Raw genomic sequence first — 15077 nt, 5'->3', positions numbered from 1 at the left:
ATGCTTTACGCACACATTGTTGTCCATCGATCTCAGTTACGACACACGCTAGGCAAAGGCAGAGATACTGTCCCTTTCTCTACATCAGCGGCTCTCAATCTCCCCAAAGCTGTGGCCCTTCAATACAGTTCTTCGTGTTATGCTGACCCCCAACCATAAACTGTTTCCATTGCTACTTTATAGCCGCAATTTTGCTACTGTTATGAATCATAACGTAAATATCTGAGATGCAGTATATATGAAATGTGACCTGTAAGCGGTCATGCCCCACAGTTTGAGAGGCAGTCTCTGAAGTACCTTTGGGGCCCAAAGCGTGTATGGCTTTTCCTGGGGTATGACCGAGTTTTGCTGTGTGAGTGAATGAGTTACCTTCTAGATTAGGCCTGCACTCCAAGCAAGGGATGGCAATCCTCCACGCCCTGGGTGGACTTATGCCTGAGGATCTGAAGCCAACGTCAGAGGCGGGGCCTGAGGAAAGCTCACCAGCTCTGTGTATCGCGAAGAGCGCCAAGCAGTGAGCAGAAGAGGGAGGTGCCTGTGTGTTGGTACACAGATGACACAGCCTTGACACAGCCTGCGGTGGGCAGACTGCAAAATCTCCCATGCAGCATTCAGCTTGAAGAGCTACCTGTGTCGCTGAGATGGAAATTATCAGTCACATTTTCAGTCAAATCTAATCAAACCACAGAACTTATTTACTTCCCTAATCGGACGACACTCAAGCCAGCGTTGGAGAGTCATGCCCCCCACCCATGTTAACCACAGAATAAGACAACTGAGAGGCTCATGGGTTGGATGGATGCAGGTACCCAGACGTAAAGTCATAGTAATAACACACACACACACACACACACACACACACACACACACGCCACAGACAGATCATCTGCCCTGCCACCAACACAGACAAAGAACATGTAAGGGAACCATGACCAAGATAAATTCATTTTCTCTTATCGGTACAGCTGTCAAGCATCAAATCCAGGCTCCAGAACCACGCGCCTTTATTCCTCTCAGTCCCTTTATTAATGGGGGTTTGGATGTATGCCCGAGTCGTTGCCTAAACCAGTGTCATTCCTTTACTTCTTGAGCACGTACTCCATAGCGACTATTTCCAGCAGCGTGCAACAGCTGTCTGCCCTCCCAGACCCCGAGGAACACAATCTACTAAGTACTTCGGCGGGCCAACTTCTCCCACCTTATCAGAGCAGCTACGTGCTCCACACCTTGTTCCTGTAAAACTGTCAACTCCACTCCCACAGGCTCCGTTGTAGCTGAAACAGCAGCCTGAGCAGACTTCCTGCACTCGAGGAAAGCTGTGGAAGACGCCTTGGCAGAGTTAACTTTCCACCGCCGCTCCCCGAAAGACACCCCTCAAGTACCAAGAGCTCCTAAACACCAGACAAAAGGCTCAAACGAGGCCAAAGCATGTTTTACAAAAGGGACCTTCCACAGAAAACTTTCCGCTAAAGGCACTGATGGGCAACCCTGTGTCCAATACATAAAGCTACCATTTAAATCGAGGCAAATGAAACCTTCCGCATGCTTACACCACAAAGCAAGATTCCAGCAGCATTTCCTCTCACATGGTGACTGTCATATCTAAAACCCGATATTGAGACAGCAACTAGAAAATTGTTTGGGTCCCAGTGTTCAGAAAGGAAATTAACTATTCGGGAAAGTGCTGACTTTCTAAGAACAGTTAAAAGTAAACTTAAAGCTGGAAGCAGTGAGCACAGAAAAGATGGCTATGATTGAGTGATGAAGGAACGCGCCCTGCTCGGCTCCGAAACCCTCCCTGATCTTTTCATTTAGACCCAAAGAAGAGCAACATACCAAACAGAGATGAGAGAGATGGGGAAACCTCTCGGAAGCGAATACTTTGATTTTAAACCTGGACCTATGTCCCTTTCATAAGTACCGTAAAGATGGGAAGGCAAGTTCGGGGCTTTTATTGGGGTCTATCCCTCCTGAGGGTACCCTGCTGTTTCCCTCAAACTTCCAGATTCGTGGACTCCATGTAATTTTCTCCCCCAGTTCCCAGTCTTCTGATAAGTCTCCTCACGCCAGCCCTGGAAAGGTGGAGCGCCTTGGATAACGGAGACGGCAGGGAAGAAATCTGGTGGCTCTCACTCCTTCTCAGTCACTCTTCTCCTTGGAGCATTGTTCCTCCACCGGTAGGAGTAAAGGCCATGCTGAGCTGATGAGAGGAAAACCTCTCTCCATGAAAATGAATGGGGAAATTATTTCCTTAAAAGCAAACAGGAAACCTGCTACTGAATGTCTATTTGCCTAGTTCTGTAATCCGCCACTCAGCAGCTCCCCATCAGCAACCGGGTTTAATTTGGTCTTCCTTCTAATGTCATTGTCTTTCTCTAATTTTAACCCCAGGGCAGGAATATGAAAGACCTGTAGAAAGGTGTGAGGTGTGAGGCACAGAATTTGAAAAGGGAAACACCTGTGTGTTCATGATCTGATCTGTGAACCAGTGTGTGATGTCCAAGCTCAGACAAGGCATGATGAGTTGCTTTGGTAATGAAGTTGGTCGAGGTGAGCGTTTTCAGCCTGGAAGGTTGCCAGAGTATTGTGTTCTAGCCAGCAAATGTGATTTCCTGCGGGAATCGCTTCCTGCCTTCCTTGGGCCTTAGAAGGGGCCATTTAGAGATTTTCATGCCAGAGCCAGCCACTGGAATCTAGGCAGAAATGTGATCATCGCCCACAGGAGAATCCTGCAGGGATCCCATCATATGGCCCAGTGCTGAGCCTCACACACACACACACACACACTGATCATAGCGCTGTGCCACCTATGTTGAAAACACACAAACGTGCAGGTGCTAACAGCAGCTCTGCCAGGGTAAGTGGTATTACGAGAATGTAGCACCAGGCATACCCCTACTCTGTCTGCAGAAGACACTCCGTGTGCCTGCAGGGGGCAAAGTCAACAGGGAATGCCATCTTTTCAGCCTTGCCTTGACTGCTACCAGCCGTTTCCTTCTTTGGGGAATCAATTCCCTATGGTCATTAAACAGTTAGCAGAAACCCTCCTCCATCTCCAACCCCATGGACGCAGGAGGCCTTTGAAGAGTGTGCAATGTGCCTGGAGTTAAGATGTGAGCAGTGGCGGGCTTGTGGGGGTCCTCTCCAGCTCCAGCAGCTGTGCGAGGCACAGCAACACCCCAGGAGCAAGCTTTGTGTGGGGGTAAGGAGTTTAGATGCCTCCGCTGCAGTCTTCAGTGAAACAGACATCTCCTAAGACATTTAAGTGTGAATGGGAAGAATATGTACTGATTATTCAGTTTCCAAGGCGACTGGGTTCCAATGAAGAGTCCTCTTAAGGTTCTAGCTTTTGAGAGAGAGCTGCAGACCAGTGGGGTGTACCAAATTTCAGTTAATCAAGGAGTGAACAGCAAAGATTCCAGCCTTGAATACAAGCGGCTTTTCTTAAGTAGATTTTGTGTTGTTTAAACCTACTTAATAAACTAGCCAATCCCCAGGCAGCCACTATCTTAGGACACACCCCAGTGGCCCTGGCTGGATCACATCTATGCCCTGAGAGAGCTTGCTCAGGGCCCGTTAGCCCTCAGAACTGTCCTGTTGGAACAGAAAGTGTAAATCAAGGCTTCATACAGCCGTGGGTCTGTCTCCCAGCATGCTGTGAGTCAAAACCTAACTATATCTAAGTAGTCCCAACACAGATTCAGGTTGTGAATTCCAGGACAAGCACATCTCTCAGAAGTAGGAAACAGAACTTGGGTTTTGTTTGTTTGCTTGTTTTTAATATATCATCGAATCCTCTTATTATATTGGGCAGTACTAGGTACCAAGTTCAGGGACTAAAGCTCTGTCTGGGACAAGTGATTTACAGCTTGAAAATTTGCTTACTCCAAATAAATATGGCTCTGATAATGCTATAACCCCTCATACTCTAAACCAGTGGTTCTCAACCTGTGGGTCATAACCCTTTTGGGGGTCAAACAGACCTTTAGTAGAAGTCACCTAAAACCACTGGAAAACACAGATATTTACACTTCATAACAGTAGCAAAATTACACTCATGAAGTAGAAACAAAATAATCTTATGATTGGAGGTCACCACAACATGAGCTGAGAACCGTTGCCGTTGGGCGGCTAAACAGGGATTACACCAGACACCCAGCCTTAACCCTCCCAGGTTCCTGCAGGAGCTCTCACAGGGCAGCAAAGCTAACGTTTCCATGGGAACCTCTTCCCCATCCTAGGCACAAAGCGTCCTGCTATGAGTGAATGAAAATCTGGCAGAGTAGTTTGGGGTTCTTAAAAGTTTTTGAACTCTGAACTCAGGTGGGCAGATTATTTTGCTTTTTAAGCTCTGGATTTGAACCTCCCAAGGGATAGGGTCTTTGTCCGTCTGCAAAGTAGAGCCACAGTACCTCTTCCGGAGCATCCCGCCATTGGGCATCTTCATGTGTCAGCATTCACCGCTCCCAGTGCACAATCTCTGATCTGCTACTAAGACAAGGGACAAACAGAGAGGAAGGGAAGGGGTTGTGGCGGGGGAGCTGGGATTTTGGCGGTTCGGAATACACAGGGAACTTCTGGATTTACTTAGTGTGCTGTTGAATCCACGTCAGGGCCTCCTGAGGGACCAATTGTCTACCAACAGCCCAGAACACTGCAGCCTGAAGCTGGAACCAGATATGGCAAGTGGCTTCCTCCTCCAGGGTGTCCATGAGAACTCCCAGAAAGCAGCTGTGTCTGCATCTGCAAACTGGCTGACTAGAAGCTGGAACACTAATTACCTATCTCAGACTAACTTTAGTCTCTTGGATTGCCTCAAAGTCTGGCAGCTGCTCAAAGCTCGGCTTTCAAGGCCTTGTTGGAGCAACAGATTTAAGAAATAATCCGAGAGTGTGTGTGTGTGTGTGTGTGTGTGTGTGTGTGTGTGTGTGTGTGTGTATTTGTGTGTGTTTCATAGGTAACCAGTGTCTCTCACTGGCCTGGGACTCACCAAGTAGGCCAGGATGGCAGGTCAGAGGGCCCTAGGGATGTGCTAAACTCTGCTTCTTGATACTGCAATCATTGGGCATCCATGGTTCAAGCCCCTGTGGCCACAACTTGGCATTTTTTTATATGGGTTCTGGGAACTGAACTCAGGTCTATGGCAAGCATTTTACCAACAAGCCAATCTCCTCAGACCCTTCACATGCCCGTTTCACAGACTGAAATTAAGTAAGTGAAATGCAAGACTAAGATATGTGTGTCTTCTATTACCGAGCACTGGAGTCTTTTCAGGCATAAGATAACCCAACCCTCCCCTCCCAACACATAACCTGACTTCTAGTAACTAATCAAACGGTTGATATTAGTATGTGCACACGGGTAGTGAGACAGGGAATGCACAACTCTAGTCCAGTAAAAGCAGGGTTAGGAACTTTATTTAACTGTCAGTCTACCAGCTAATACTTATATTTCGGCACCTTTAGACAAGCATATTAGGAAGGAAACGTAAATTAAATATTATAAAGTGTACGTCTAATGAAACATGGGCTTAATAGGACATGAATATATAAGTTCGGTGGTTTTATTGCAGTTAGAAAAATTATATTATGAAAGATACAAAACATCAATATTATTATTTGCTTATTTTACAATCAGTATGCCATCTTTTACCATTATGGCTTTAAATTTTCAATCTACCCAACAGGTGGCAAAGAATAGTTTAGTACATGCCTTAATAAAACAGTTAAAATACTTACAAATTCAAAATAGATGTTTTCATAACTGAAAGGTTCACCTGAGAATTCACTGTCACATCGCCATTCGCTTCTTTTTTTTCCAAGCTGTTAATGTGGCTGAGTGCCCTCATGCCGTTCCCACTATCCCCTGCATCATATATATTACATTCCTAACTTAAAACTGGCCACGCATGAAGCTACAGTAAATCGATACAGAGCTTGCAGGGAGACAACCAATGCTATATCCATATTTATTCTGAATATAACAATTCAACAAAGTATTTGTAGCTACAGCATTCAAAACAAGGGGCAAATATTTAAGATGACATAATTGTATTGAGTCAGATATGACAACTTAAAAAAAAAAAAAATCACCAGGCATTGAGAAGGTCAGATCATACAACAAGGAGTAATGATCTCGTGAATATGCGAAACACAAACTAAAAGCATTGACAAAACTCTGCATGAAGGAAAAGGCATACGATGTACACACATGATCCTATCACTTGTCTTCGGCACCCCCCCAAAAGAAATATTGTCTTGCAACAAATTTTCTTAGAAAAAAAAAAAAGTCTTTAAAATGTCTTGTTAAAATAGGCATAAATGTGTAATGCTATGCAATATACAGAAAACTTACCCATCTTATGGCCAAAAGACAAAAGGTAAAATCTTTCCTGTCCATCTACTACAACTTGAAAATCACATAGTTATGAGGTAGTGTAGTTACTTGTATTATATGCTGGCTGTTAAAAGTAATGCTAAATTTTAAGGAACATTACACTTGGCCAATTACCAAACACCATGAAAATTAACCCTTAATGCTAAACTGTTCACAGGTAGGGAGACTAAACCAAGTGTCTTTAAAAAAAAAAAAAAAAAAAAATCTTTACATTGAGGAGAGAACTGCATTTTATCATAAAATGGTAAGTAGCTTTCCAAAAGCAAATATTTACAGTTACATTTAAAGCAAAAAAAAAAAAAAAAAAAAAAAAAATCTGACATATGTACACACAAAAACTGATGACTGACAGCTGAGTGTACAGTGAGGTAGGAGATCGAGGGTTCCATTGGCTTGTTAAAGATTTCACACTTTGTAAACCAGAGACGTTTTCATATTATTTTATGTTAAGTTGAAATCTGAAATTACAAGTATCAGATAGCTGCGTGGGGACATATACATATATATACACAGCTCTTTCGTAACATGGGGTGCAAGGTCACAGTGGGCATTCTCTCCCAGATGAACTGAGTGGACTCTTCCAAGTTTCTCGAAAATAATTACAATTTAATTTTGTCTTCCAAAGACTAAAAACACACTATCCTCCCTCCCTCCCTGCACCCCGGGGGGAAAAGGGGCATCATCTGACAACCTACTATTGTGAAATATTGATTCTGGTCCCCATTTCTTCTCATAGCAAACATCAGCTTGCTACTGACTCGATACCACACTCAGGGTGGCTCTCTGGCACGCTCTCCCTCTCTCTCTCTCTCTCCCTCCTCCTGCCCCACCCTCTCTCTCTAGGATCTCCATGCAGTGGAGATGAGTGTCTCTTTCGGATATCTGACTTGGAGAGACGACGCCCCATGGACTGTTCTTCATTCCTTTACACAGGGCTCTGCCCATGCCTCTGCCGATGCTTCTGCGAGCACTGAGGGGCTCCCTTATCGGGGGTGTGTGAGACCAGAGGTGCCTCCCACCCCAGTTTTCCCACTGTCAAACAGTCTACAGACTGCTTCGATAGCTTGACGAAGGCGCCCTCAGACCCTGCCCCAGTCTTAGTGAAGTTCCTATGTACCTGACACACAGCTTAAAGCTCTCAGAAGATGTTGACGACCCTGTTTTGATGGTGGCCCTGCCTCAGGAGATCAGGACTGGGATAACCCACATCTGGTGTCAGCTGTCCTCAGCGTGTTGCCAACTCTCTGGCAGTGTGTTCACATTCCTTGAATACAGGGCTTTCTCTCCACTGCAGAGGTCTGCATTGTGAGATTCCAGAATGGTTAAGAATCACTGAAAAAAATGTCATGGGGTAGATGCTCAGATTATTAAGAATTCATTTTCTACCAACATTAATAAGCACAAGGCTGACTTCTCAATGTCCAAGTCAAAGTGATGCGTGTGCCTTCACACCATACCAAAGGGGGAGAGACTGCCATTTTATGGTTTCAAATCCCAGCAGAGCTGGGGAGCCACGTTTGCTACAACAGGCAGGCTACGGAGCACACTCTTCATTAGGACGCCAGTGAGCTGCCCTTCTGGTCAATGTGGACATTCCCCTCACCTGACCCCACTGCCCTCTTGGGCATCGGTGACCTGCAGCTAGACAATCGACAGCCTCTCACAGGGGTGAAGCTCTCCAGATCTGTGACAACTGCAGTTCCGGCCAGCGTGTGCACACTCGGGCCATTCAACCTACCTCCCATTGCTACCTCCAAGAGCAAGAAGGGGACAGAAAGTTCCTAACTGGCCTAGACATGGCAGAGGCTGCAGAGGGGAACAAAGGAGAGAGCAGGAAAAATGGCATTCTCGTCAAGACTGAGGAGAGGAGGCCTCTTAGCTCTGGCCAGACGTGGCCCTTCACTACACCCTGCCAGGGCAGCCTCGGGGTCACTGGGTCCAGCCCACACTGGACTTCGGTAGGAGCTGCAGTGGAGTGTTAGAGTTCAAAGATGATTTCTTTTCCACGTGTAACAGCCCTACACAAACTCTCAGTGCTGATAGCCCCCTTCTGGGTAGATCACCACCACACTGCTTGGGTAGAATTTTTCTCTTTAATCAGTATACTGCCAAAAGGTAGATTATCGAGCTTCCACAGGCCCGGAGGGCCGAGGGCAGACGCTTCGAGCTGTTGAAACGGATACTGCAGTTTCCACTGCCAGAGTTATTTTGAATACTGGGAGATTATTACTCTGTATTTTCACATGTGATTTTTCAGCATCCAAGAGGTAAATCATGTCATGTCTCCTGTGAAAATCAAGAACTCGGGGTTCCTAAAAGAGAAATCCCCTCAATAGAAAGCTACCGGGGGAAGAAGGGGCTACTAAACGAGTAGACACGGCCACATGCGGCTCTCGGGACAATGCCAAAACTTCAGGAGGAAATCCACGGGCTGAAGGGGGCTCGTGCGGTTTACTCATCAGTAGTGCACTTGTCTGTCATCTGCTGACAGAAGTCTGAGATCCCGCCACTCTGCCGACAGGGTTCCAAGAGCGTGGCCTGCTCCAGGGCAGCTGTGGTGGTTGGTGAGGCTGTCTGGGACACTTGAACTGGTTTCTGGCCTGCCTTGCTGCTCCCGGGCCCACAGGGGGCTGGCACAGCCGGAGGCACATCGGACACACTGAAGACTGAAGGAAAAGCAAGTTCACCATCAGGAATACTTTTTCCTTTCTCAGAAACCAAGAAAGAAAGCGGGCAGTCTGAGGCCGAGTACTTGGCGAGGATCTGAATCTGCTCCTGACTCAGGGCGGCTTCCTTGCACACTTGCTGGCAAAGCCCCGTGAGGTTCTGCTTCGTTTCACCCAGCGTGGACAAAATGTGATCTCGCTCCTTCAGCAAGTTCTCCTTTTCACTTTGCTGTGCAGGGGTGGGGGGGGGGAGAGAGAGAGAGAACACAAGGGCTCGTGTTTATTGGGTCCACCGACATCTCTAAGGCAACCAACATTCAGCGTCTACAATGTCGTCTCCTTCGGTCAACTCAAACACACATCCGCCTCAAGTCACGAGAGACACCTGCACATCAGCGTGTACCACAGCACTGTTCACAACAGCCAAGGCACAGGACCAACCAAGGGATCCAACCGCGGAGGAAGGGACGACGTGGCGTAAGCACACAACGGAGTTTCTCCCCGACAGAGAAAAATGAAGTTATGTGATTGGCAGGAAAACAGATGCAACCGAAGTGAATTAAAAGCCAGTGTTCGAAACATAGATGCTCTCTGTCGTATGCAGGTCCTGGCTTTTTCGATAAGGCACATGAAAATCGCTCATGAGATGAAAGTGGAAACAAAACAAGTCTGGAGAAACAGGGGAGACTAAGAGACTGGGCGAGAGAGGGGAGTGAGGGAGTGTACACAATGTGTCATAGGCACTTGTATGACAGCATCCTTGCGTCATGTGGTGTATGTAGTACTGTGTACCAGGACTACACAAAACTGAACACACACATGTTGAATACCAAAACCTCATGATCCTTCATCCAAAACTTCTAGAGACGGACCTATGGTGGAATTCGGAACTCTTCCCATTACAGAAGGATAATATCGATGCGCACACACTGCTCCAGTGTGTGTGGAGTTAGCACCCAAGATCAAAAATATTTATACTTTTAAATAAAACACTGAAATATCCAACAAGGTGGGAAGTAGGGAGAAACTACTTGTAGCTGGTTATCAAATTTGGCTGGGTTCTAGCCAAGATTCTAAGACAAATCACCGTTCTGAGAGTTTGAATCTGAACTGTGGAAGGCCTGGGCTTGACTCTGGGCAGACACCAACAGGGTCTTCCTAGTTTAGCCCTAAGACTAACCCCACTGTATGAGTCGGCTAATGCCTGCCTCCCTGAGAACAGACTATGAGCCCAAGATCAGGGCCAAGGTGTTTTGGGGTTTTTTTGTAAACAATCTTATCTTACAAACCAACCCCTCCCTCCAGCCCTCCCTCTCCCCCCAGGGCCAATGCTGTTAAAAATGCAATCTCTGCTATATAATCCATACACTGGCTTAGTGAACGGGAAGAAGACTGTAGCACATCCAGAGATAAATTGGTTGGGAATGAAGGGGCTGGCCTGAGTTTATTGTTTCCAGTAATGTGACATTTTTCAAATCCTTACAGGAAAGTCTACCATAAAACTTTCCCAAGTGTTCCTGGCTGTGTCCCTCCTTCCCACGTTAGGTATCAGCGCAAACAGCCCCTTTCCACCCACCCGCCTCTTTCACACACCACCATTTCACTCCTCGTCCATTAGGAGCCAGGCAACTTATAACCCGGCGCTTGTAAAGTTAGCAGAGGGCCAAAGGTTCCAGCTGTGAAAACTATGACTGGGGTCTGAGGGAACCAGGGGCCACCTGTCTCCTGCCTGCTCACTGACTGGTTCTGGAAAGACCAAGGATGCCTCAGAGCACTGAGATGAGGGCCACCTCAACTGTCATAGTCGATGTCCCTTCGGGCGGGCACAGACAGTTTAGGCTTTACTAAATGCCTATGGATTATTACAGCTTTATAGAAAAGTATTTCTACAAAGTTATGTGAGAATTCAATTAGTGGTGTTTTTTTTTAAAAAAAATTAAGATTATATAATCTTTAAAAAAGAATCCCTTTGTTATAAACACGATATAAATTTTTATATTGCAAAGTAATTCTCCAATTTGTTCAGGTTTCTAGGTTTGTCTCAGAATAAAAAGACGAGCAGGTCAAGAATGATCATATGCATGCTTGTGTGGGAGCTAGGTTCAGTCAGCCATTTCCTCTGCACAGAATCTTCCAGTTAAAGGCTTCGAAGAGCCCACCTACAGTGCGGAGGGGACAAGACCAGCACTGCCTTCCACCCTGGAGAAAAAGCACATTTAATAGCACCTGTGCCCTCCCTTCTTGGGACCTGTCAGAAGCTCATCCTAATGGAAATAAAAGCAAAGGCCCCAGAAGAGGATGAGAACCCTCTTTACCTGGTTCCTGGTTCTTCTACTGAGGTCACTCAACAGCAACAGAGGAAGTGCAAGGTCATGCTGCCCTTTCACATTAGGAAAGGTTAACGTTAACAATGACCATTTGGGCTTAGTGATGGTAGGGACATCAGAAATACTATGTAATGTCTGCACCTTCATGTAAACATCTATCTATATGATCCCTCCACATTCACACTCCTACCCCACTGAGTAAGAGACGGCTCCATTCATTAAGAATATCCGAGAAGAGTGTGGGGAGATGACTCAGTTCACAAGTACAAGGGCATGAGTTCAAACCCCCAGAAACCTCGAATAAAGCTAAGTGTGTCCACACACTGCTGTGGCCCCAGTGCTAGGGCTGGAGGAAGGAGGTAGGGGGAGGTAGGGGGATTGCTGAGGCTTGCTGGTCAGTCTAGCAAAAAAAAAAAAAAAAAAAAAAAAAAAAAAAAGGAGGGGGGAAGCAGGGGGCAAGCTGCAGCTCTTGTTAAAGACCCTTCCTCAAGGGGCAAAGGCAGAGAGAGGGCCATGGAGAAGGGCACTTGGGCCTCTCATGAAAACATGTGTACACACACACACACACACACACACACACACACACACACACACACACGGAACACACATGCGTGCATTCGAGTGCACACACACACACACCAGACACACAATTTTAAAAAAACAACAATGTCCTGCAGAAGTTGGCCTGTGCCCAGCCCCACCCAGCACTCCAGAATCTTACATCTGTTGCTGGGATCCCAAAGCCACTCCTACACAGCCACATCCGCAGCAGTTAACTGGCCTTCCCATTTCCTTCTAGTTTTAAAATGTAAATTTACCACCCCGGCAAGTCAGAATAGTTGGTAAGCAGCAAATTAAAGGAATCCAACGCAATCACTTTATAACATTCATTATCAGCGCCTCCCAAACAGAGGAGGATCAGGAGTTCAAAGCCAACCCAGGCAACTTAAGTGAGAATGAGCGCCATGCTTTTTCAATAAAGGGGGGGGGGGGTTCAATGCTTAACCTAACAGGCTTGAGGCCCGAGTTTAATACTGGGGAATGGGAGATGATGTCTCAGAGCCTCAACCTCAAATGCAAGCCAGCTCCTTCGATTATGGTCATGTGCGGTCCTTGACAAGGAACATGCTCTATGACATGTCTTATGGGGCAACTGGGCCACCGTACAAACATCTAAATGGTGCCACCTGAAACACACTTGGGCTGAGATACGGCCTGTTAGCTCCTGGGCTACAAACCTGAACAGCGTGTTCCTCACTGAAGCTGCAAGCAGCGACACATACTCCCAAGTGTCTGCGTATCTGCCCCTGTCTAAACAGGAGAAGGGCACAGTGGAGATATGGTCCTGAGGATTAAGAATGGACACCTGCACAGGCACCTGGACGGTGGGGCTTCCCAGCCTGGACGCTCGCTGGCTGCTCTGGGTGGGAGGATGAGCAACTGACGGCCTGGGGGAGCACTGTGCACTCCGGGGCCCTCGCAGCTACCAATGCAGGCTGCACTAAATGCTCCGACACGGTGGGATTTTTCTTCGGCTTATTATGAATTCTTTACTTTGCCCTCTAAGTTTCTTTTAAACTTTTGACTCTTTTGAAATAACACTTAGCTTACAACACAGAAAAATAAAATTAAATGGTGATGGCAGAGAGTTCCAAGCTTGCACCTAAAATGAGTACAAATACTGTGCAGCTATACTTTATGTCCTTAGCCTTTATTTTTTTTTTTTCTTCCTTTACTTTTTAAAGGGTTCCATTAAAAACTAAGACACATGCGCTGGCCCAAACTGCATAAATCGACAAGGTCAGTGTCCCTAATGACACCTCCACACTTAGACGCTCTGGAGGGTCTTCAGGGGTGCGACACACACGGGCCTGTCCCCTTCGGTGGCAGCTCCCTCCTGAGGCCCTGCCTGAGGCTCCGCTGTGAAGGCTCGCCTTGCAGAAATAGGTGCATCGTCTCTAGAGGAGCGGATGAAGAACATTCATCTTTTGGGGAGGCCTTCCAGGGTGGGGGGACACTTTTATTATTACATTTATTTACTTGTGGTGGTTTGAGAGCAGTTTGTGAGAATTCTCCTGACCCACCACGTGGGTCCCATGGATTAAACTCAAGCTGTCGGGCTCGGCATCAAGCCTTTTCTTCACTGAGGCAGCCTGCCAGCCTGGGAGTCAGACGGGGGAAGGGGCTTGCTGTGGTCTACAGAAGCTGCCACTGAACCCCCATCCTTTTTCCTGCAGCTCCTGTCCCCCACATCATCTCCTGAAAGGTGACAGCAATCCAGCAGCTCTCCACTGTGTAGGGTCAGGGTCCTTGGAGCACTAACACGATGTGACCTTATACCACGCATCTGTGCTTAAGCTTCACACTTTCTGCCCCTTCTGACAGTTTCCTGATTCTTACTTGCTAATAAGCATGCTTTCTGCCCATGTTTTGTCTCAGAGGGGCATCTGAGGCAGGACAGACATCTGTAGTGTGCCCCTTGCCTCTGCAACCGGGGTCTGTGCAAATCACTGGAATGAGAGTTATGGTAAGGACTGGGTGGGGTTTGGGAACGGACACCCATAACCCAGCACCACCACACACAAGCCAACTCGACTCTCCAGGTACGGCTATGGAAAGCGGCCGGTGACAGACCTGAGCTGTGGGCGCTGCGGGCCCCATCAGCTACCAAAGGCCAGGTGTCTGCTCCCCAGTCATACACAAGGACATTAAGTCTCATGAGGCCAGTCCTTGCTCCTCCTGGGGCACTTAGAGCTGACTATAAATTTTCCTTGTCCTCATGAATAATCGCTTAGGAGCTCAGGGTGCCTGGGGGCCTTGCAGCTTCTGGTTCCCAGCCCCTTTCTCTTGCCTCGACCACAGAACCCTGTACGCACCCACTCTTCAGATGGCTCCTGGCTTTTGCAGCCAGAGTCCAAATCAATACAACAGTTAAATTGGAAACTAGCCATTTTGGCTTCTGAGTTCACAAAAAGGCCTGAGGACCTACCAGCCTCACACTGGAAAGCAAGGACCTTTCTGTTGAGCAGATGAAAGGAGCCCCTAGGCTGAGAGGGAGGGACTGGGGGAGGGGCCTCCCAGCCTCCACAGCTTTGCTGCTTGGTCATCCCAGATGAAGAGTCTGCCACTGAGAAAATACTAGTGACAGACTGGCTCCTAGGTGAGCCTGGGAGGCACTTCCTTGACTAATGATTGATGTGGGAGAACCCCGCCCATTATGGGCAGTGCCTCCCTGGACGAGCAGCTGAGCAAGTCAATAAGCCACACTCCGGTATGACCTCCTCTGCTTCGGTCCCTGATTCCAGGCTCCCACCCTGAGTCCCTGCCCTGACTTCTCCTGACGACAGACTATGTGGGGAAGCATAAACCAAATAAGCCTTTCCTCCCCGAGCTGCTGTGGGTGTCGTGTTTATCATAGCAATGGAAAGTGAGCTAAGGTGATAGTTAGGAGAGCACACCAGAAAGGAAGCCAACAGAGGCTGAGAAAACTGAACATTAGTACAAGAAACACTAGCATTTATTGAGTGCTAGCTCTGCAGTAGGTACTTGCTGGGTGTTCTTCTGACACATTAATCCATTTGCTCTTGATAAATGAGTATCTTAACTATAAAGCGGTAAGTAAACATTATCCTATTCACACCCACACTTTAGACTGCATCTCCCATCCTCATCACCCTAGATATATGAT

The 15077-nt window shown here is 47.1% G+C and overlaps 1 protein-coding gene across 1 annotated transcript in view; it reads right to left on the bottom strand.

Annotated features, from left to right (window-relative positions):
• Positions 1–5547: 5547 nt before the first annotated feature.
• Bach1 (BTB domain and CNC homolog 1) overlaps positions 5548–15077 on the bottom strand; it is a 31099-nt gene continuing 21569 nt past the window's right edge. The window contains exon 5 of the mRNA XM_051191813.1: positions 5548–9291. Coding sequence (XP_051047770.1) covers positions 8848–9291 — 444 coding nt within the window. The 3' untranslated portion in view covers positions 5548–8847. The remainder of the gene's footprint in view (positions 9292–15077) is intronic.

Source organism: Phodopus roborovskii, unplaced genomic scaffold, assembly GCF_943737965.1.
Source record: "Phodopus roborovskii unplaced genomic scaffold, PHOROB, whole genome shotgun sequence".
NCBI lineage: Eukaryota > Metazoa > Chordata > Mammalia > Rodentia > Cricetidae > Phodopus > Phodopus roborovskii.
This window is presented reverse-complemented; position numbering and strand designations above follow the sequence as displayed.